The sequence below is a fragment of the Hemicordylus capensis genome, chromosome 7, assembly GCF_027244095.1.
Source record: "Hemicordylus capensis ecotype Gifberg chromosome 7, rHemCap1.1.pri, whole genome shotgun sequence".
NCBI classification, from domain to species: Eukaryota; Metazoa; Chordata; class Lepidosauria; order Squamata; family Cordylidae; genus Hemicordylus; species Hemicordylus capensis.
Window position 1 is genome coordinate 32,606,383 of NC_069663.1, and position 22,342 is coordinate 32,628,724.

General features: G+C 52.5%; 1 protein-coding gene across 2 annotated transcripts in view; it reads right to left on the minus strand.

The window, feature by feature from the left end:
* The window catches only part of KIAA1522 (KIAA1522 ortholog), a 77,935-nt gene that overhangs the window by 40,876 nt on the left and 14,717 nt on the right, over positions 1-22,342 (minus strand). The window contains exon 1 of one of the 2 annotated variants that reach the window (XM_053267964.1): positions 13,180-13,484. The exons of the other annotated variant lie outside the window; for it this stretch is intronic. Coding sequence (XP_053123939.1) covers positions 13,180-13,267 — 88 coding nt within the window. The 5' untranslated portion in view covers positions 13,268-13,484. Of the gene's footprint in view, positions 1-13,179; positions 13,485-22,342 lie in introns of those variants that run through there. 2 annotated transcript variants of the gene reach the window in all.

The window sequence follows — 22,342 nt, forward strand, 5'->3', positions numbered from 1 at the left end:
ACCATTTTGTTCCCACTAGGTGCATTCTGGCTTCAGGCCACACTCCGCCAGGATGACTCAGTGGAGTACCTGCATGCCCATCCTGATAAGAGTCCTGCCCCACCTCCACCCCCACCCAGTCTCCACGGCATTCATCACCTGCAAAGGCCCTTCCCAGAGGGAGGGAGAGGGTCCAGGTCATGCGCCAACTGAGTTCAAAAAGGGCAGGATGGGATGGGATGGGGCGGTGGTGGGGGGATAAACTCCAGTTCTGCCCGGGGGCTCTTCATGACCACCAGGCAGGCAGAAGGGAGTGCCGGTTCCTGTGGCAACGCAATATATAATGTTTTGAGCCCCAGCCTAGGGCAGTGCTGAGTGAAAAGAACACAGCGTCCCACTGCAAAGACCTGAGTGCTTGGGGAAGGGAGAGATCCTGCTGCAGCTGAGCGGAGGGAGCGAGGGAGCAAGCAGAGGGGACCCCAGGTTCATCGCCATCACTGCCCCGAACAAGATTTATCAATTCACCCAAGACACCACCCTCCTGGGCTTTATTTCTGCCAGGGACCCAGGAAGCAGCAATTTTAGAAGAGAGAGAGAGAGAGAGAGAGAGAGAGAGAGAGAGAGAGAGAGAGAGAGAGAGAGAGAGATCACCACTAGGCTTCTGCAGCATCCCTGTCCTTCATCCCTAAGTGTATAAAAATAATATAGAAGTGTGTAAATATAGAAGGTATAGTAGTGTATAAAATTAATCTTCATCATCATCATCATCATCCCAGTGGTCACTGGCGCCCTGGGTGCAGTTCCAAAAGACCTCGAAGAGCACCTCAACACCATAGAGGCTACAGAAATCACCATCAGCCAATTACAAAAAGCAACTTTACTGGGAACAGCCTATATTCTGCGACGATATCTATAATAACCAACAGTATTGATGATAAAATTCAGCCATCCCAGGTCCTTGGGAAGGACTCGATGTCTGGATAAAACAAACCAGCCAATAACACCTGTTTGATTGTGTAAACAACAACAACAACAATAAATAGTGCATGTATTAAATACATAAGTAAGTAAGTAAGTAAGTAAGTCACTGCTATCAGCTCCCTTCATTTGGCAGTAGGGGTTGTGGCTCCAAGACCAAAGAGCACCATTTCTTCATATGAGGGAACCCACGTATGCGGTGCTGATGTCCAAATGCTGGTTGACGGGGTGGTGGAGGAAATATCCTTGGGGTGCCAGTGAAGCAGCATGCAACCCAAGAGCCCCTTCTCTGCAGGTTCTCGTGCTCTGGAATTTTACCACCCAATCCCAGCAGCCAGCCCCACATCTTGTGCATTCCCCCCACAGCTAGCCAGGGCCCCCAGCAGCCCCACACCCTCTAGCCGGGCCATGCACACCCCTGCCCTCCCTCATCGATTCCGGACACACGCCTGGAAAACGCTGAAGCAATACAATGCTAATGCTTTGGCTTTGAGGCCTCCGGTCAGTTGTCAGGGAGCAGGGGCGGAGGAAAGCAAGCGGCTGGCCACGTTTTTCCAGGCACCCTGCTGTGCCTCCGGCCGCTCTCTCTGTCCACACATGCAGCTCCTTGTACTACGGGGCAGCGAGGGGATTCATGCAAATGCAAGAAAAGGGATCCAGCGGTCTCGGGTCCACTGAAGACAACCAATCAATCGGGGGTGGGGGGTGCCAAACAAGGCGCAGCTGCCTCTGGTTCCCGGAAGCTCCGGTTGCTCCTCTCATCCTGCCCTGCTCCGGTGTTGTTAACGAGAGAACCACGCTGCCTGCTGGCTGGCCATTCATCAGGTAGAGCTGTGCAGCTCTGCCTGATGAATGGCTAGCCTGCAGGCAGTGTGATTCTCTTGTTAACAACATCAGAGCAGGGCAGAATGAGAGAGGGAGGAGCAACCGAGGGAACCAGAGGCAGCTGCACTGCATGTGGCGCCCCCCTGGCTTGCTAGGACACCCTACGGCTGTTGAGGCAGGCATTAGTTAAACACCTCTTTCCCAGCTGTCCTCCAGAAAGATTACAATACAGCCTTAATCTTCCCTATCTTTCTTCCAGGAAAGATTACAGTTTTTTCTTATCTTTTCAGCAACCCTGCGCAGGACGATGAGTCAGAGAGAAAGAGAATGAGAACTGCTTGCCTCGACCACCCAGCAAGCACCCTAGCTAAAAATGGATTGCAACCTGTGTCTCCCATGTCTGGGGATTAATCTAAGCTTAACTATTATTATTGCTAATGTGCCACGACTGCACCTGGTGCTTTACAGCACAGGCAAAAAGGCAGGTCCCCGCTTCCAAGGAGCTTACAGTCAAAAGCTAAGGCCTGGTGCTGGCGGGTCCTGTTTCGAACATCAGGGATCAGGCCAGGAGCATAAGATTAGGAGTCGTGAGAGGCAGGCAGCCTTCAACCCCGCCTTTTAAAAGTGAGCTGCTGGGGTTGTCTCTGAGCACGTGGAGAGCGCATTTCCCTCACCCCTGGGCAAGGACAGAGGCAGCCCATGACTGCACATTTGGGATTGTGGTGGGGGGAGACTTCCGGATGAAAGGGTGCAAACTGAAGATTGACTACAGCACATATGCAAACATGACACACTGTGCCCGGTGCCACGCCAGCTGGTGACAGGCAAGAGACAGATGCAGGGAACTGGTGAACAGGGGTGAACAGGGCAGCCATCTGGGCAAAACACCAGCCTGGCACTGCCATGCATGTATCCAGTTCTCAGTACTTCGCAAGCCTTCCTCATGACGAATCCTGCAGTCAACTTGCCTGGCTGGTTTTGGATCCAGGCAGCTGCTCAAAAGACCAACATATGGTAAAGAAAACAGAGCCCCACACAACGGCCATCAGGGAGAAGGGGCTGGCAAGCTAGTCTCCAACCCAGAGCTGTGCTTCGGGAATATCCGTTCAGAAGAGAACAGCAGGGACTCTCCTACAGGGAGATGCTGAAAGGCATCATCATCTCACACTGTGCGGGAGGAGGCAATGGCCAACCCCTCCTGTATTCTACCAAAGAAAAACCACAGGGACACCGACTCACACTTTGCCTTCAGCCCTTATTATGCCACTGACTTCCAAGATAGCCCTGACTGACTCAGTCTGTCTATCATTCTGCTATCCTTTGTGCAAAAGGGTGGGGGGTGGGGGCAAGAGCCCACCTTTCCAAATCACTTTGAAGCCAGGGTGCAAACTATGACCATTAACAAGATCGAGGGTGTGGCTTCAGCTCATTCAGCTCCGAGTGTTTCCTTTCCTCTGGCAGGGGGGCGCTTCCTGCCAGGCGCCCCTTCTCTTTCCCCGCTTTCCCCTTGAGCTTGCATTGCAAGAGGGGGAAATGCAAACAGGGCACCAGCCCGCTGCTGCTCGGCTTCTTGGGGATGAAGGTTGGGCAGCCAGCAGAACATGGAAGGGAGAAAACCAGAAAGGGAATCCCTTTGGGGTTCGAAGCCTGCCTGTGTTAGGAGCTGAGGTTCTCCCAGGAGTGGAGCTATAAGTGAGCAAAGGGGTTCAAAGAATAGGGGGGGCAGCTCCTGAGGGGCCCCCAGCTCCACCCCTCCCTATTTCCTCCATTATCTCCTTCACTCCAAGGGGCAGAGAGGGGGGCAAACAGGGCCCCCCCTCTCCTAGCTAAGCCCCTGTGGTATTGCAATTTAATATTGCTAAAGACTCCTAGAAAACCCTCCTCATTTGAGGCACAAGAGGAGAAGGCATTTGGGTGATGTTTAATTTCTAAAACAGAGAAGTGTGTCTCGAAGCAGGAGTGCCTCATCCTCCCCCCACCTTTCAAATATTTTTATTTAATAAGGAAATGAAAAGAAACCACATGATTGCATTATCATCTCTTGAACTTCCAGCAGTTACATATGACATATTACATACGACAACCCGAGATTCCGCTTCCACCCTTTGCCAGCCTTCACCCTCCGAAGTGCCTCATCCTAATCAGCTGTGGGGGTGGGAGGGGGGAGGCATAATTGCTGCCTCTCCTTCCTGGAGTTCACATTGCCCCCCCTCTCCCATCCTGTGCTGCCTGCAGGCTGGCCATTCATCAGGTAGAGCTATGCAGTTAACTGCACATCTGATGAATGTCCAGCCTGCAGGCAGCACAGCCCTCATTAATACTGGGGTGGAATGGAGTGGGATGGGAGAGAGAAGAGCCAATGGACACCACCACCCCAGCTCACTGGGACAAGCCAACCTTGTCTCGAAGATCTTTCTTCTAATCTGGAAAAGACCCGCCCCCAATCCCCAATAGATGGGGCGTTACTCAGGGTCAAACCAGATATGATGCTAGACACGTCATTTGCCTACTATTTCTACTTAAAACCAGTAGCCACGCGGGGAACCAGCCTGGATGGAGACCGCAGTGCAGAGGGCATTTTCGCACTGCTGCCAATGGCACCTTTGGGGACCCACAGCAGCTTTGAGTCCATCCAGTGCCCCCTAACTCCACACCAGGGTCCTGATACGGATCGGCCCACTGAGGGACTCATTCAAAATAAAAATCAACCCCAAACTAGACAATGGCATGTTTAAGGTCCCATCTAGCTTGTGAGTGAGCGCTGGTGTAGTAGCCGAGGGGATCAGGAAGTCTGGTCTGGATCTTGTTGCTGGCGGAACTGACCAAGTGGTCTTAAGCAAGCTTCAGTCTCCATCACTCCCCACAGGGGCAATGCAGGGATACTAGCACCCGCCTTCCTGACAGTGCTATTGTTAGAATTACAAGATGGAACACCGTGAACCCCTGTACAGTACGGACTAAGAATTACGATATTCAGCTAATACCAAGTGATTTAGGGCCAGGTTATTGAAGGACCACCTGCTCCCATGATCCTCTTGTCTGCCCGTTGAGATCTTCAGGGAGGGCTTTGCTCCTAATGCAGCTGGTGGGAATGCAGGGCAGGGCCTTCTCTGTCACAGCGCTTGAACTGTGGAACTCCCACCCCCATGCACAGAAGGGCAGCTGGGGGGGAAGCTGGGAACTCAATGCTACTTCACACATTGTTCAGGAGTGAATTCTACCATTTAAAAACAAACATTAAAAGCCTTGATTAACCCTGGTGCAAATTGTTCCCGGGGGCAGGGGAGCCATTTTAAAACTCTTTCCTTTCCCAATAGTTCCCCGACTTTCACATGCTTCTCAGGTCACCTCTAAATAGGGTGGCTGCTCTGTACCACCTGGAGCTTGGATCACGCCCTTTGAATCCAACCCAGCTGCCTTGTTTATTCAGCATATGGTTTCATCAACACATCCCAGCCACATAGAAGACCAAGAAATCAGGAAGGGGAGAGCCAGGACAGACAAGAAGGGTGAGCACCCCAAGCGGTAACCCTCTCACCACCTACTCCTGAGTAGTCGCATTCAATTCAGTGTGTAGGCGAGGGTCAAGGTCAAAGATCTTCAAGTTTATATGTTACAAAATAATCATTCTAAGAAAAGAAAAGCTGCCAAGGCAAGTCAGGTGACCAAAGCCTCCCCTACAGAGGAGGGAAGTTCAACAGGTGCAGCTTTTCACACACCCTTGCCTGAGAAGCCACACCTGCCCAAGCTCCTCTCTGCCACATGCACCGAGTCAAGAGAGAGGCCCGTCATTCTTTCCATCCAAGCTCGGGGCAGGAGCAGCAGCCTCCCCTCTTGCAGATCTGGCTCAAATTCCCAAGAAACCCAAACTGTTGGCAATGCAATTAGTGCACAGTGGCATGCATCATGTAATCTTCCCTCAGGTACGGATTGCGAAATACCCAGCTGGGCAAGTCTGAGACACACATGCACGCATGCGCGCACACACGCGCATGAGCATCTTGGCCAAGCTCGCTTCATAAAGCAGTATCACAACACAGGAAGCCTGGGAGAAATCCATCTCTGACCACACACACACACACACACCCTGGGAATCCGGGGGTCTTCCTTTTTCCGGGACCCACAAGCCAGGCATCCAAACACACAAAGATGTTCCTTGTATTTGAGGGCGAGTGGGGACTCTGAACTACCGGTAAGGCCCAGCGACAATGGCTGAAGGCCAATGGGACTTGTAGTCTGACAACATCTGAGGACCCAAGGCTGAGAATCAATCACATGAAGCCTTCCTGGCAGGACGCTAAGCTGCCGGGAAAACTTCATCCACCACACTTGTGTGTGTGTGTCAGGCTGCTTTAAGAGACACAGAAACAGATGTCCACAACCCTGTTATTAATTCCGCAAGAAAAGCCAGGACTTTAATGAGTGCCAACCTGTGCTCAGCCCTGGAGTGGACTTACTAGTGCTGGGTTCCAATTCTGAAGCAGGAATAAAGAAGATGGCAGCTCTGCACATGCATAAGATCCTTCTCATCACCAAGGAGCCCTGACAAATAGTCTCACAAGAGCCAGACTCCTTTGTATCAGAAATTAAGTGCCATTGATTTGCAGGGTGGAATTGCAACGAGTCTGGCAGCAGGGGGATGGGGAGGTTCCCTTGATGTGTGTAGTCCTGGTTGCCAGTCATGGAAATCTTCATCAATGTCGGGTTGCCCCCAGGGTGCTTTCCAGACTCGACCCTGCAACGAGGTCACGTCGTATCTTGGAAGTGTGCTTCCACACTTCCTGCGTCGTGACACCGCAGCCCCTACACGGACAGCAAAGTGCTATTCACATTTCCAATGCCTTGTTTCGAATTTAATCGCTGAAACATAGAGCTAAGACGTTGTATATCCGGTGTAAGAAAGTTGCTGGATTTTTTTGAGTTGTTCATTTCCGCAAGACTCTGCTCCCCCTGCTGTTTACGTTTCAAATGTGACTTGCCTGAACGGAGGCATTTTGCTGCTGTTGAGCAGCTAGTCTGGAAAGCACCCATGCCAACCCAACATTTAACGGAGATTCATCCTAGATCAGGGTTTCTCAACGTGTGGGTCCCCAGATGTTATTGGACTTCAACTCCCATAATTCCCAGCCCCAGTGGCCTTTGGCTGGGAATTATGGGAGTTGAAGTCCAATTACATCTGGGGACCCACACGTTGAGAATTCCTGCCCTAGATCAAATCCCAGATTACTGATCTCCATTAAATGTTGGGTTGGCACGGGGCCAACCTGACATGGGTGAAAATTTCTGGGTTCTTACAATCAGAAATAGGAAGCATGCACACTGTCGGAACCGTAAGATCCCGCCCCGAAAAAGAACTAAAATAACAGAATTGTAGGATTTGGGGTTCGGAAGGGACCTTGGGGGGTTTTCTAACCAGGAAACTGTTCTCAGTGCAGGAAATGGGAATGCTGTGATACCCCTGTGCAAACATAGATTTAAAGGTTTGATTTCTCAGGATCAAATGACATATTACATTAACTGCCCAGTTTGGACCTGTGTGCTTGCATTTTGTAACAAAACAGCAATCCTGAAAGGGTCTGATCAGGAGCAGGACGGTGGTGTGGGTGGGGAAGAGGGGCTTAGGCCCTTTCCCTCTGTCCCCATCCCGATCACATCCTCCTATATCTGATATTTCACAAGAAGAAACCAATCACACAAGGGTCAGGCTACACATGCAACAGGACCTGGTCTGGCCCATCTGCAGCTGGATCAGTCAGGAACCTGGGAAGGGACCCTGAGCAGCAGAAAGAGGAAGCGCTGGCTCAGCCATCAAGGGACAGGGCCACCACCTACGGGGACACCAAGCAAGGCCAGCCTGCTGAAATGGGGACAGCATCCAAGTCCAGAAGACTTCTGAAAAGCCCGAATCTCCCATGCAGGTGGTGAATTCATCCCAGAACCCTTTATAATAGGAACATAGGAAGCTGCCTTCTACCGAGTCAGGGCCTTGGTCCATCTAGCTCAGCATTGTCTACAAAAATGGGCAGCGGCTTCTCCAATCATGTTGCAGGCAGGAGACTCTCTCAGCCCTATCTTGCTGATGCTGCCAGGGAGGGAACTTGGAAACTTCTGCATGCAAGCATGAAGCTGCTCAAAGTGGCCCCATCCCCTAAGGGGAATATCTTATAGTGCTCACATATGTTGTCTCCCATCCAAAGGCAAACCAGCGAAGACCCTGCTTAGCAAAAGGGACAATTCATGCTTGCTACCACAAGACCAGCTCTCCTTTCCTTGATATCCCCAATCCTCTTTGAACTGGAGATGCCATGGTGTGAGCATGTGAGCATGGTACCTTCCACGTAGAAGTGTGTGCTCTACTACAAATGCTTCTGGTTTCCAGTCACGAGAACCCCGGCAAAACCAACGCTGTCGTGATGACATCCCTAGTTCAAATCAGGAGCAGCTTGTCCTAACAAGCTGGGGGCAGGGGGGGCAAAGGAGGGACAGCTCCTCCTCTGCTCCCCAGAGCTCCATTTGCTACTCTAACCCATCCCATCTAGAGCCGCACTGCCTGCAGGCTGGCCATTCATCAGGTAGAGCTACGTGATGACTGGCCAGCCTGCAGGCAGAGCGACAGGCAGGAGAGAGAGGAGCAAGCAGAGGCAGCTGTGCCTCCTTTGCCCCCACCCCCCAGCTTGCTTTAGGACAAGCTGCTCTTGCTTTGAACTAGGGATGTCACCATGACATGGTTGGTTTTCCCCAGGTTCTCACGACTGGAAACCAGACCTGTGCATGCCCTGGGAATCGAGGATCCCCCGCTTAGCTCACATAGCGATGATCATGAGAACCAGCCCCATAAGGAGCAAATTAAGCGGGGGGGGGGTCTTCTTCTGTGCACCCTCTCTCCTGTGTATCCCCCTCTGTTTGTCAAGGTTTTCCCTTGAACTAAACATTACCTAACATAGACTCTCCCGTCATGGGGTGTGGGGGGGGGGGCGGTTAGGAGGTGTTTGCTTCCCTGAATCAGCAGGAACACCAAAAAACAAAACCCAGGATTCCTGACCTCCCTGGTCACATGCTCCCACCACGGGAACAGGCTGAAAAATAAAATGACCTTTTGGGTCCATAATCCAGTGGATGCTAATTAGGCAAACAGAAACCATACAATCAGGCTGCTAGAAAGAGCACAAACGGTATTTGCAGGGGGGGGGTAGGGACCCTCCCCCCTACACTCACAGAGGCTGCTGTGCCTCCCCAGCCTGCCCTTTGCCTCCAACTATCCTTGACACAGTCAGTTCTTTCTTCTTGTTGTCCTGCCTTCACCCTCCACCATCAGGTGGACCTGACTACCAGCGCAGGCAAGTGAAACAGGTCCCTGCCTGGAGATGCGTCCAATCTAGAGTTTGACAGGGGCGGGGGAGAACAGAGGGAACAGCCAGGCAAAGGACAAACAGGACCAATTACAGTGATCCACGTTTATCGTTGTGAACAAAGCAGGCAAAAAGTAGGTGGTTTTGAGCACAGTTGCCAACTGGTCAGGAAAAGGCCTGCTCTTGTGCCTCTCACGACAGTTTATCTGCAAAAACCAGCAGCAGATCCAGCTTTTCACAGCATGGAGATTAGCAGCATATAAGGCTTAGGCCTGTAGATCAAGCTGCAGTTAAAAGTTTTTGAGGGTCACACACAGAAGCGGCTCGTCCTCACGAGCCGAGGGAGGCGGGAAGGAGGCCCCGCTGCCTCTCCTTCCCAGAGTTCTGTTTGCTCCTCTCTCTCCCATCCTGCCCCAGCACTAATGAATGCTGTGCCGCCTGCAGGCTGGCCATTCATCAGGTAGAGCTGTGCGGTTAACCTGACAAATGGCCAGCCTGCACGCAGCCTGTGGGGTGGGGGAAAGAGGCACAAACGGAGCTCAGGAAGGAGAGGCAGCCGTGCCCCCTTTGGTGGCCACCCCCGGCTCATTAGGATGAGTTCATGTTCTCACGGTACATCTTCATCCACCATCACCCCCCTATTAAGAGTATTGTTATGTCTGAAGTGGGCATTCTGATCCATACGAAGGACTGTGGACCTGTTCTCACGACTGCAGAGTTAGTCTGAGGAATGTCCGGCTAAGATGCAGGAACTGCGCATGCTCCTGATACATGGCTGTGTGCGAGGGGGAAATTCTGGTCGGAGGAGTGGGAAGGAATCCTGCGCAAGGCACAGTCATAGCTGGGTGCCACGCTGAGCCACTGTACATCGGATCTAAGATGGCAGATACCAGCTCATCAGCACAACGCCCAACTACGACTGCGCCTCGCAGATGGTCACAATCACACTCCTTGGCCCTCTGATCAGAATCTTCCCCTCGCACACAATCGCTTATCAGGAGCACACACAGCTACTGCATCTTAGCTGGCCAGTCCTTTGCAGTCATGAGAACAAGGTCCATGAATACAGAAGCAGGAGGGCAGTAACTGGGCCCGATTAGGAGGAATCTCAGATTCACCTCAGGCCATAAACCACTGGGGGGGAGGTTCCCACACAAATATCTGTAACCCACATTAAACCTAGATTAAAACGGTGTGTGAACCAGGCCACTGTGGAGCAATCTGCCTCGTGCAGTGATGCACTCGCCTTCATTGGAGGTTTCCAAGCCAAGGCTGGATGGTAGGGAAGTGCAAACCGACTCGAGGTTGAACCGGTTTGCCATTGAACCGGGCCTGTTTCATGGCTCGCCCTTGAGCCAAACCGAGCCCGGTTCAGTTCGAGTCCAGTTTGGTTCGAACCAAACTGGGTTTCCCGGTTTCATGCACACCCCTACTGGATAACCACCTGTCCAGGATGCTGCAGCAGATTCCTGTGCTGAGGAGGGGGTTGGAACGGAAGATCTCCAAGGTCACCGCAAACTCTTCAGATTCTGTGGCTGAATCGGGCAGATTAAGCTGCCCATGAGCGATACAACTCATGAGTTACTCTAATCTCAATAGGCCTTCCGCTGAGTAATTTCACCAGGATGTCAGCCTATGACTCTAACCCCGCCAAAGCGGCCTCCAGGCCATTAGCAGCCTGTCCTAACAAGCCAGGGCGATACAAATGAGGCACAGCTGCCTCTGGTTCCTTCCCAGCAGCCTGACTGCACCTGTTTCTCCCATGCTGCCCCCATCCCCGCACTGACAAGAGCCGCTCTGCCTGCAGACTGGCCATTCATCAGGTAGAGTTCCACCTGAGGAATGGCCAGCCTGCAGGCAGCACCGCTCTTGTTAACGTGCGGAAGGGTAGGACAGGAGCCAGAGGAGCAGCCAGAGGTGCCGGGAGCCAGAGGCGGCTGCTCCAGGCAAGCTGAAACAAGCACCTCCAGGGACTCCAGATTCCTGCCTGCAATGTCTTCGAGGGCAGTCCCGGGGCGCATCTGCCCTCCTCCTCCTCCCCCCCCGCACCCCCGCCCTGCTGCAGCCTCCCGGAAGAGGGAAGCAGAAGACACGGGAGCTCCCTCCCACCAGCAGTGTCCCAACCCTGGCAACAAGGCCGCATCTGAGTGGCTCCACAGCCCTGCCCAAAACGCCAACCAGTCTGACAGCCTCAGCTGCCAACACCAAGTGACGAGGATTGTTGGGAGATGCTTTCGGTGAAACGCTCTGGGTGCTCAAGGAGACGAGCGACGGAACGCTCTCCCAATAAAAGAAATAAAAATAAAGGCCAGGGCTCTGGAGCCATCTCCACAAAAGGGGTGTGTGTGTTGTTGGGAGGGCTCAGCCTGCAGCCCCACGAACAAGCAGAGCGGGGGCAAAATTAGTCTTTGCAAAGGGATGCACTGTGACTCCGGCAGCTTCATCTTTGCTTTCCAGGCACGTTGGCGGGTGTAACTTTGCCTGGACACTGAGGGGGACGGACATCCCCACGGTCTGGAGAGTACACCCTAATTACACTCAGGTTTGCCACTACATGCATTCTCTTGTCTGCACTATTATATAATTATTAGGATCCCCAAAACATTTAAATATATAAAGAAAAATGTGGAACTATATATAAAGACAGAGATATCAAATCTTCTAAAAATATGTATCAGTGAAGGACATACAAGAGGGGCTAGCCGCCACCAATCCATTCTTGTAATTAAAATGCCTTTGTGTGTGCACATGAGCAGTATGTCCAACACATGTACAGTAGAACACTTCTGATCTGCACCCTGCATTTGGGGGGCCCAGGATCATTTTTTAAAAAGAATGCATATACAGTTACACACACACACACAGCAGAACATCTAAATCAGGCTTAAGTGTTCAGGGATATTCAGCGACAGCCTTCTGATAAATGTTCACCTGCCTGTGCACTGAATGTTAACAGGCGAACTGGGCAAATAATTTGTTCATCGTGTCATAGCTTTGTCAGTGGAAAGACTGGGTGGAAAGTTTATGATAAATGCATAAATAAAATTTAAAGCAAGCAGCAGTTTATATCTGGTTTCTTCAGGTCTGCAAAGCACCTCCAAATAAGATATCAGGGTGAAACCGGGAAGATGACCTTGCAGCGATTTGGTGTGAGGGTCTGTCTTGTGGATCTGCATCTCCGAGCTAGCTGTGGCTGCCAGGTGCCCTTTTCTTAAGCCTCACAATCCTGCACGGGAGCAGTGGGGGAGGGGGTGGCCAGAGTCGCACCATTGTGCATACATGTCACATCTCTGGACCTCTGCTTACAAGTAACTCTCTCTCCTGCTGCCCTGCCTGCAGGCTGGCCATTCATCAGGTAGAGCTGTGCAGTTAACTATGCAGCTCTGCCTGATGAATGGCCAGCCTGCCAGCAGCGTGGCTCTTGGTTCCAGGAGAGAGCACGTTGGAGCAAGCCCAAAGTGCTAAACTTCCAGATCTGTTTATTTACAGTCGCTGACCAGAAAAATATATACACACAGCTCAAACAGTAGCAATAGACTAATCCAGGTATTCGTAAGCCTTATGGAATCTAACCATACAGACACTCTCTTCCTTCGAATTCCGACGGCCACAAGACAAACCTTAGCGCTAAACCTCAGTACCGGAACTGGAGTTCCATGTCAGGGTTTGGCTCTGGAGCACGCGGAGAGTGCCTCTGAGCATAGGCCGAGTGATCTGCCCTCAGGACTGAACCACCGCAGCCTGCCAACCCCCCACCCCACCCCACACACACACCTGCTATGCCCAAGTCAATGTGGTGCCATTTCCTGGCAGGCCTGAGCGTAGACATTCAAGGCCCAAACACTCCACTTAGGAACTTGGCGTTTGCAGGGGGCAGCACAGCGCTGAGGAACCTGGGCCCCCCTGCCCTGCTGCCACCCCCACCCCCGGGTCTGCCCCAGGCCTGCCGGCATCATCCCAGAATCCTCGTCTCCCCCCCCCCCCGGCCCACGCACACGCCTGACCCTGCCATACCTCCCAGCAGGGTCCCCACCTGCCCTGCCCGTACCTGTCTTCAACTTCTCGGCGGGACCAAAGTTCCAGAAAGACCAGGGCCTGGCATTGGGGGGGCTCCGCTTGCGGAGCGAGTTGCCCATGGCGCGGGTGCGAGAGGCGCTTCGCCCTTGGCTCCCCCACCCTCTCGTTGCTGGGCGGAGGAGGAACAGGGTGCCTGCTACATGACGGAGGAGCCAGGAAAGCCAGGCGGCCTCCTCCTTGGCCCGCTTCCAGAGAGAGAGAGAGACAGAGACAGAGAGGGAGAGCGAGACACCCTGCAGCCGCCGCCGCCACCGCCGCTCTCTGCTCTGGTTTCCTCCTTCCCATCCCTGCATGCCCACCGCAGGGCTCTGTTGGCCTCTGAGCCAATTGCAGCTGACAGAAGGGAGGGGCCTGGAGGCTGGCCTCGCTCTCGCCCGCCCTCCCCAGTGCCTGGCTGCCTCCTGGCTGTGGGAGCCAGCTCTCCCCCCCCCCGCCCCCCGCCAGGAGAGGCCCCTGCTGGAAGGGTCCAGCCCTGGGGCTTGGGGGCCCTCCTGTGGACCAGGAGCTCTGCACAGGCAGAAAGCCTCTGGCCTCGACTCACACCTTCGGAGGCTGAGCCCCTGGCACGGAAGAGACCCGGTAGTTGCTGAAACCCAGGAGGCAGCTGAGTTTGAGGCCGCCAGGGAGAGGCTGCCCCGTCCCGTCCCGTCTCTCCAGCCTTGCTCCTCAGCGCCACCACACCTGTGGCATCCATTACCAATAACCAAAGACAGGTCGTGCCACTTGTCTGCGGCTCAGGTCTTGTGATTGGTATTCATCCTCGGCCATACAGTTTCGCAGATCTCTCTCTTCGCCCTATTATTCTGCTTTAACCTTTTCTGGAATTAAAACTTTTGATGCATTCCCGTCCCCGTCCCACCCACCCCCGCCCCTTCATCACATGTTATACACCTGCTGGGCTGCAGTTCTGTTAGCGATGGAACAGCTGTGGGTTTAGCTAACCCTAACCTAGTTAAACTTTGAGCTGTTCTTATGGTGGTGGTGATTACTGCTATTTCTGCTGAGAAATTCTGTCAAGCTCGAAAGCTTGCACATTCTAATCCAGGTAATGTAGTCCAGCATCCTGTTCCCCGCAGTGGCCCACCAGATGCCTCTGAGAAGCCCACAGGCAGGGGGTGAGGGTTTGCCTCCTCCCCTGCCATTGCTCCCCTGCAACTGGCATTTAGAAGTATCTTGCCTCTGAGGCTGGAGGTGGCCTATAACCACCAGCCTAGTAGCCATTGAGAGACTGTCCTCCATGAATTTGTATAGGCCGCTTTTAAAGCCATCCAAGCTAGTGGCCATCACATCCAGTGGCAGACAATTCCATAGATTAATTATGTCCTGTGTGAAAAAAATACTTTGTTGGTCCTACATTTCCCGAGCCTCAGTTTCTTGAGATGAGCCCTCGTTCTAGTGTTGCAAGCGGGTGGGGATTTTCACACCGTGCACGAGCTGTTAACCGCCACCCCAAGATCTCTCTCCTGGTCAGTCACCGACAGCACAGACCCAATCAGTGAATATGTGAAGTTGGAGATTTTTGCCCCAATATGCATCACTTTACACTTGCTTACCTTGAACCACATTTGCCATTTTGTCACCCACTCACCCAATTTGAAGAGATCCTTTCGGAACGCCTCACAATCTGTTGTGGATTTCACTACCCTAAATAGTTTAGTGTCATCTGCATATTTGGCCACTTTGCTGCTTACTCCAACTTCTAAATCATTTATGAACAAGTTACAGAGCAGCACTGGTCCCTGGACAGATCCTTGGGGGACTCCACTTCTTACTTCCCTCCATTGTGAAAACTGTCCATTTATTCCTACCCTCTGTTTCCTGTCCTTCAACCAGTTACCGATCCACACATGAACCTGTCCCCTTATCCCATGACTGCTAAGTTTCCTCAAGAGCCTTTGGTGGGGAACTTTGTCAAAAGCTTTTTGGAAGTCCACGTATACTATGTCAACTGGATCACCTTTATCCACATGGCTGCTGACACTCTCAAAGAACTCCAGAAGGTTAGTGAGGCAAGACTTGCCCTTGCAGAAGCCAGGCTGGTTCTCCTTCAGCAAGGCCTCTTCTTCTATGTTTAACAATTTTGTCCTTAAGTATGCTTTCCATCAATTTACCAGGCACTGGTAAATTAAGCTAACCAGCCTGTAGTTTCTCAATTCCCCCCAGATCACTTTTTAAAAATCAGAGCTACTTTCCAGTCCTCTGGTACAGAGTCTGATTCTAGGGACAAGATGCATATTTTTGCGAGGAGATCAGCAATTTCACATTACAGTTCCTTCAGATGTGAAGGAAGTTGGAGAGGAGAGGAGAGCTGGTCTTGTGGTAGCAAGCATGGCTTGTCCCCTTAGCTAAGCAGGGTCCACCCTGGTTGCATTTGAATGGGAGACTAGAAGAGTGAGCCTGGAAGAGATTCCCCTCAGGGGATGGAGCTGCTCTGGGATGAGCAGAAGGTTCCAAGTTCCCTGCCTGGCAGCATCTCCAAGAGAGGGCTGAGAGAGAATCCTGCCTGCAACCTTGGAGAACATAGGAACATAGGAAACTGCCATATACTGAGTCAGACTATTGGTCTATCTAGCTCAGTATTGTCTTCACAGACTGGCAGCGGCTTCTCCAAGGTTGCAGGCAGGAATCTCTCTCAGCCCTATCTTGGAGAAGCCAGGGAGGGAACTTGAAATCTTCTGCTCTTCCCAGAGCAGCTTCATCCCCTGAGGGGAATATCTTGCAGTGCTCACACATCAAGTCTTGATGTACTCACACATCAAGACCAGAGAAGCTACTGCCAGTCTGCATAGACAATACTGAGCTAGATAGACCAAGGGTCTGACTCAGTATATGGCAGGTTCCTATGTTTGTTAACTTTTAGTTTTTCAAGACAGTTTAGAACATCCTCTCTCATCACCTCAAACTGGCCCTGTTCTTCAGCCTCCAAGCCTGAGAAGCACAGTTCTGGAACAGGTATATGCTCAGTACCCTCTGCCGTGAAGACAGGTGCAAATAACTCATTCAGCTTCTCTGCTTATCCTCCTTAATAATCCCTTTCATGCCTTCATCATCGAACTGCCTCCCTGGAAGATTTTCTGCTTCTGGTATATTTAAAGGAGTTTTCGTTATTCCCCTTGCCGATTCTAGCTACATGCTCCTCTCACTCACTTTCTGAATCCCTTATTGTCTCCTTGTATTTCTTTTGCCAGAGTTTATGTTCCTTTCTGTTCTCCTCATTTGGGCAGGACTTCCATTTGGATTTTCAAACTTAGATCCCCAGGTGTTGCTGAACTACAACTCCCACCATCCCGAGCCAAAGGCAGTTGCAGCTGGGGATGCTGGGAGTTGTAGTGAACAATATCTGGGAATCTCTGTTAGGGTGATGGGAGTTGTAGTTCAGCAACATCTGGAGTACCACAGGTTGGGAACCCCTGGCTTAAGGAGTGGAACTCCTGAGCAAGTCATAGGTCACATTCAAGGCTCAGGTTCCTTGTGATGATTATTCTTAATAATCATTCTAGTTCTGTTTTGGGTGGTAGGAGTTTGTTAGGCTTGTTTGCACCCAGAAAAGTTCCCTCCCCTCCTGGTCTCCATTTTCTCATTCCTTTTGCTTCATAACCCGCTTTGTGAACTTTTTTTTGGCTGAAAAGCAGTATATACATTCTTTTTATAGACCACTTTTCAACAACAAGAAGAGTTCACAAAGCAGTTTATATAGCCAAAAAAAATGAGAAAACAGAAAAGGAATGAGGGAGGGAAAAGCAACTCTTCTGGGTGCAAACTGGACAAGCCCCTAATACCAAAAAGGAGAAGTTAAGATCTGAAATCATTAACAGAAGTCAGCTAAACTACTGCCAGCGGTTTCCAGCCCAGACCTGATTTCGGGCCCTTGGGCTTCTGCTCTCTACAGCCAAGCAGCCTCCGCCGGGTGGGGGGTGTGGGGTGGGGGGGGCAAAGAGGCACAGCTGCCTCTGCTTCCCAGCAGCCACCGCCTGGGCGGCTCCCCTCTCCCCCACACTGCCTGCAGGCTGGCCGTTGGTCAGGTAGAGCTGCGCAGTTCACCGCACAGCTCTACCTGGCCTATGGCCAGCCTGCAGGCAGTGCAGGACGGGCAAAAGAGGAGCCACCTGGGGAGCTGCTGGGAAGCAGAGGCAGCTGTGCCTCTTTTGGCCCCCACCCCGGCCCATTAGGACCTGCCGCCACTACCAAGGGCAGTCCTAACAATCAAGAGCACGTTCCTAGGAAAGACGTCCCACCCAGTTCAGTGGGACCGATCCCCAGCGAAGACGATGCCTAGGACTGCCGTCTCCACGGAATCCACACCTGGACTCCTCACCTGCAGCAGGAAACCCACAGCCCGCCAACGGCCCCAGCACCGGTTTGACAAGTCAAAGCCGTTCAGATTCATATTTGTTCAGCTTTTCACCTCCACGGCTCACCCTCTCCCGTGCCAGAGCCAACATCAATGATCATATTGTCTGAAGAAAGAAAACCTGCCTTATACACAGAAATCTGACTCAGGCACAACCATCTCGAGAGTTTCCAAATCAGATCTCAGAGCGTGCCGCTGTTTGCAGAAAGGGCTTCTGGCCCTTCTCTCCAGGTAGAAGAGCGGTTGGGAGACACACCCTCTCTTTGTTTAACCGAGGAGCTCGGCATAGTTTCCAGCTCAAACCAGATGCCGGATTCCTGTTGCTCACATTTTCTGAAATGTCACTCTTGGCCTTCCGAGTCCCGCAGATTAACAAAATTGTTTCACAAACACTTGGAAACCCTTCCAGCCATTAAGAGCCTGGGGCAGCGGCAGACAGCAGCACCCAAAGAAGCCAAGGAACTGCCACAGCCCAGACCTGGGCAAGAAATGGGACCTCGCCCACGATACGTACACATCCACCCCGAGCAAAATGGGTTCATCAACCGACACAGGAGAGCAGAGACAGCACCACTTCAGGATGGTGTCCCTGCTGCAAATCTCAGCTCAGGCAGAAGCTCACATGGGGGTCAGGGGGTTTGCAACCTGAGGTCCCCAGATGTTGTCGGACAACCCCATCACCTCGAAGGCCATGATGGTTGGGGATGATGGGAGTTGTAGTCCAACAACATCTGAGGACCGAAGGCTGAAAACCTCTGCCTCCGACAACCAGGAGAGCTGGTCTTGTGGTAGCAAGCACGACTGCAGGGTCCGCCCTGGGTGCATATGAATGGGAGACTTGATGTGTGAGCACTGGGAGATATTCCCCTGAGGGGATGGAGCCACTCTTGGTTGCTTGCCTGCAACCTCGGAGAAGCTGCTGCCAGTCTGTGTAGACAATAGTGAGCTAGATAGACCAAGGGTCTGACTCAGTATGTTCAGGATTCCCAGGGCCTGCCTGGAGAGGACATGATGAAGCCGCCTCGCTGAAGCTACGTAGGCCTATGTCTGGTCAGGGCAGCAGCAGCTCATCCCAAAGAGCTGGGGGTGGGGGCACCAAAGAAGGCAGCTTGGGTGGCTCCTCTCTCGCCCCACCCAAGAGCCCCACTGCCTGCAGGCTGGCCATTCACCAGGTAGAGCTGCACAGTTAACTGAACGGCCAGCCTGTAGGCAGCGCAAGAGGGGTGGGGGAGAGCGGAAGAGAGGAGCCACCCAAGCAGCCTCTTTGGGAAGCCACCCCTCGCCCCCTCGGGCCAAACCGCGACTGAGTCAGGGCCAGGATGGGAGACTTCCAGGGAACCCCACATCTCTCTGCCTGGAGTTCACCGAGGAAAGGAAGGTGGGATGTGAAATCAAATGCACTTAAAGAGGCCAATCCTATTCTCCCAGTCGCACATACACACACACACACCCTGCCCCCAGCACAGGAGGCTCGTTCACATAAGGAGGAGGGCTGGTCTGCAGCCCTGCGCTTGCAAACATCATGGGAGGGCGGGAGGGAGGAGGGCAGGCTGGCCGTGGGCAAGGCAGCAACTGCGGAGGGCAGCTTTTCCTCCTGCTCCAGAAAAATGCTGAGGACGGTGAGAGCCGGGCAGCCCACACTGGCCCTCCCCAGAAGCCCTGCAAGCAACCGGGAGCGGCCCTGCTCTCCAGCCCAAGATGGGCACCACCCGTGTTCCCTCTAACAGGGAACCCCAGATGTTGTGGACTACAACTCCCAGCATCCTCATCCAAAGGCCATTGCAGCTGGGGATGCTGGGAGTTGTAGCCCACAACACCTGGGGAGTCCTGCTGGGCAGCCCGCCTACATTGCTAGTGGTCTCCTACCTACCTCACATACGGAGATGCTGCACCTCGATGCTAACTTCTCATGACTATTCATGTAATGACAACAGCTACCCCTGCTAGTTACCAAGCAAGTTACCCCTGCTAACTGGGCAAAGAGGCACCTTTGAACGTGGTGATTCTCTTTATTTAGCAGGGGGAGAGGAACTGGCCCCATCCACGCCCAGCACAGGACCTCCAGTGACTGCTGCTGGTGGCTGTCTTTTGTTTCTTTTTAGATTGTGAGTCCTTCAGGGACAGGGAGCCATCTTATTTGTTTGTTATAACTTTGTGTAAACTGCCCTGAGCCATTTTTGGAAGGGCAGTATAGAAATCGAATGAATGAATGAATGAATGAACTCCAGGGAAGGCTGCCTTGCTCTGAAGCAGACCACCAGCTCATCTAGCTCAGTGCTGCCTCCTCTGACCAGGGGTGGGGGGTGGGCTCTGCAGGGTCTGAAGCAGGTGTTGGGAGGCGGGGGGGGGTCCCTTTCCCAGATCCTTCCAACTGGAGACTGACCTCAGACCTTCCATGCATGGGCTCGGGCACGGAGTGATGCCCCCTGCTGGTTTGCCCTGTGCTCTGCAGCTCTGATGCGCTTTCCCCGCCCAGTTGCTACCAGAGACACTTTGCACTGGGAATGCCAGGCAGGCACTGGGCCGGGTGGCTCTGCAGAGCCATGCCCCTCTTTTCCCGCAGGATGCAGGAAGCGTGGCAGGTTCCCAGCTGGCCCAGGGCGGGGGGGTGGGGGGTGGGTGCTCCTTTGTGCCGGTACTATTGCCCACTACTGGGCAATAGGTGGGTCTCCCCATGAAAGCTGGCGAATGAGTGGCTGCGTGTGAGTGTGCGCACACACGCACCTCTTCCCTGCAACACAGACCTTGGCTCACTTGCTCGAGCCACCAGGCACTGGGGCAGCAGGGGTGCGAGATCTGGAGGCAGGTTTCCTGGCTTTGGGCAGCAACGGGCTGGACGGCATCCTGTGCAGGCCTCTTTCACCCCCAGCGATCCCACGCAGGAACCGCCAACTGGCCGCCACGCCACACCTGCTCAAATTCCCAGACTGTTTTTCCAGGGCAGGCAGCGAAACATTGCATGCGCCTCCTGCGAGCAGCACCCTACGGTCAACATGTCGCGTACACAGGGAGGCGGCAGGTTCAGGGTTCACAGGGCCTGCTTGAGCCGAGGCAAGGCTTGGCTGCACGTGGAGTTGGCCAAACGTCCCACTGGTGAGAAAGGGCAGCAGTTTGCTAGCTAGGCTGGATCGTAAAATTCCGCGTTGCGTAACCTGTCAACGGCTCAAGGGTTGACTCCCAGACACGCTGTACCCTTCCCTGCTTGAGGAGCCAGAGATGCAAGGATACGATTTATTTCTTTTAATAAACAGAAGAGAGGAACCCAGCCAGGTAGCTGTAGGGGGGAAGACTGAGCAGATGAAAAGCAACAGTTGGGATGAAACTTTGTGCTAACAGGAAGGGTCGCTTTTAGAGTCTGAGATCTCGAAAGGAGAAAAAACAAAACTGCCTAGAGGGAAGGGAAGGGAAGGTCCTCCAAACCAAGGAAGGAATAGGAAACCATGCCAAAAAAGTGAAGCTTTTTTTTTTGTCTCTTACCTGTAAACCTCCTTCGTGCAAGACTACACCCAGGCTGAGAACTCTGGTGGATTTTAAAATAAAAAAAGAATCTGGGTAGTCCAATGTTTGAGAACCTCTGAAATAAGTACACTAAAGCAGAGTTTCTTAACCTTGGGCTCCTAGATGTTGTTGGACTACAACTCCCAGAATCCCCAGACATGGCCTTTGTGGCTGGGGATTCTGGGAGTTGTAGTCCAACAACAACTGGGGGCCGAAGGTTAAGAAACCCTGCACTAAAGGAAAGGAGAGCTGGTCTTGTGGTAGCTGGTCTTGTTACTTGTCCCCTTAGCTAAGCAGGGTCCTCCCTTGTTGCATATGAGTGGGAGACTAGAAGTGTGAGTACTGTAAGATATTCCCCTTAGGGGATGGGGCCGCTCTGGGAAGAGCAGAAGGTTCCAAGTTCCCTCCCTGGCAGCATCTCCAAGATAGGGCCGAGAGAGACTCCTGCCTGCAACCTTGGAGAAGCCGCTGCCAGTCTGTGAAGACAATACTGAGCTAGATAGACCAAGGGTCTGACTCAGTATATGGCAGCTTCCTATGTTCCTAAGTCAGTGTTGCCTTTGCGACTGCAGTCAGTGAGAAGACCAGGACTTGCAAGTGGCAAGCTTCTTTAAAAATACCAAAACTTTTGGAAGGGTAAGAAATCTTTAAGGTGGCTGAGTGTTTCCAGCTGAGAGGCATGAACCCTTCCTGATGGAGAGGTTGCTTCAGAATAACGGCACACACTGCACATCCATGCTACACGGGCTCTTCCGGACAGCTGGTGCCTGTGTCAATTCACGTGACATACTTGATCTGGAGTTAGTTAGAAAAGCTGCCCAGCTCCGGGTCTCTGGGGCACCGAGAAACTGGATACAGCTGGAGGTTGTCACTTAAAAATCTGGAGGGCCAAAATATCAGCCCTGTGACAAGCGACACGCTCTACGGCATGCAAGAATTTTTAAACAGCTCTCCAACTCTGGTGTGTCCCAGTTCTGATTTGTAAGGAATAAGATGGATCAACCAATTGCTACTTGGTTAAAGATTTTGAAAGCTATTAACTGGCTGCCCTGTAATCAATAACACTGAAATGCATGCACAAATTGCAACCTCATGGCCAAGGTGCCTTTTTGAGGAAAGGAAATTAAAGCCTTAGTTGACTAATTGCACCAATTACTCTGCGTAGGTTTGCAGGTGAGTCAGAATGGAAGTGTTTCTAACACTGGATGCTGAAGCAAGTGTTAGAGGGATGTGTTGTGTGTTGGTACACAGTTTGGGAGCCCTGCTAGGGATCATCTAGAATCCA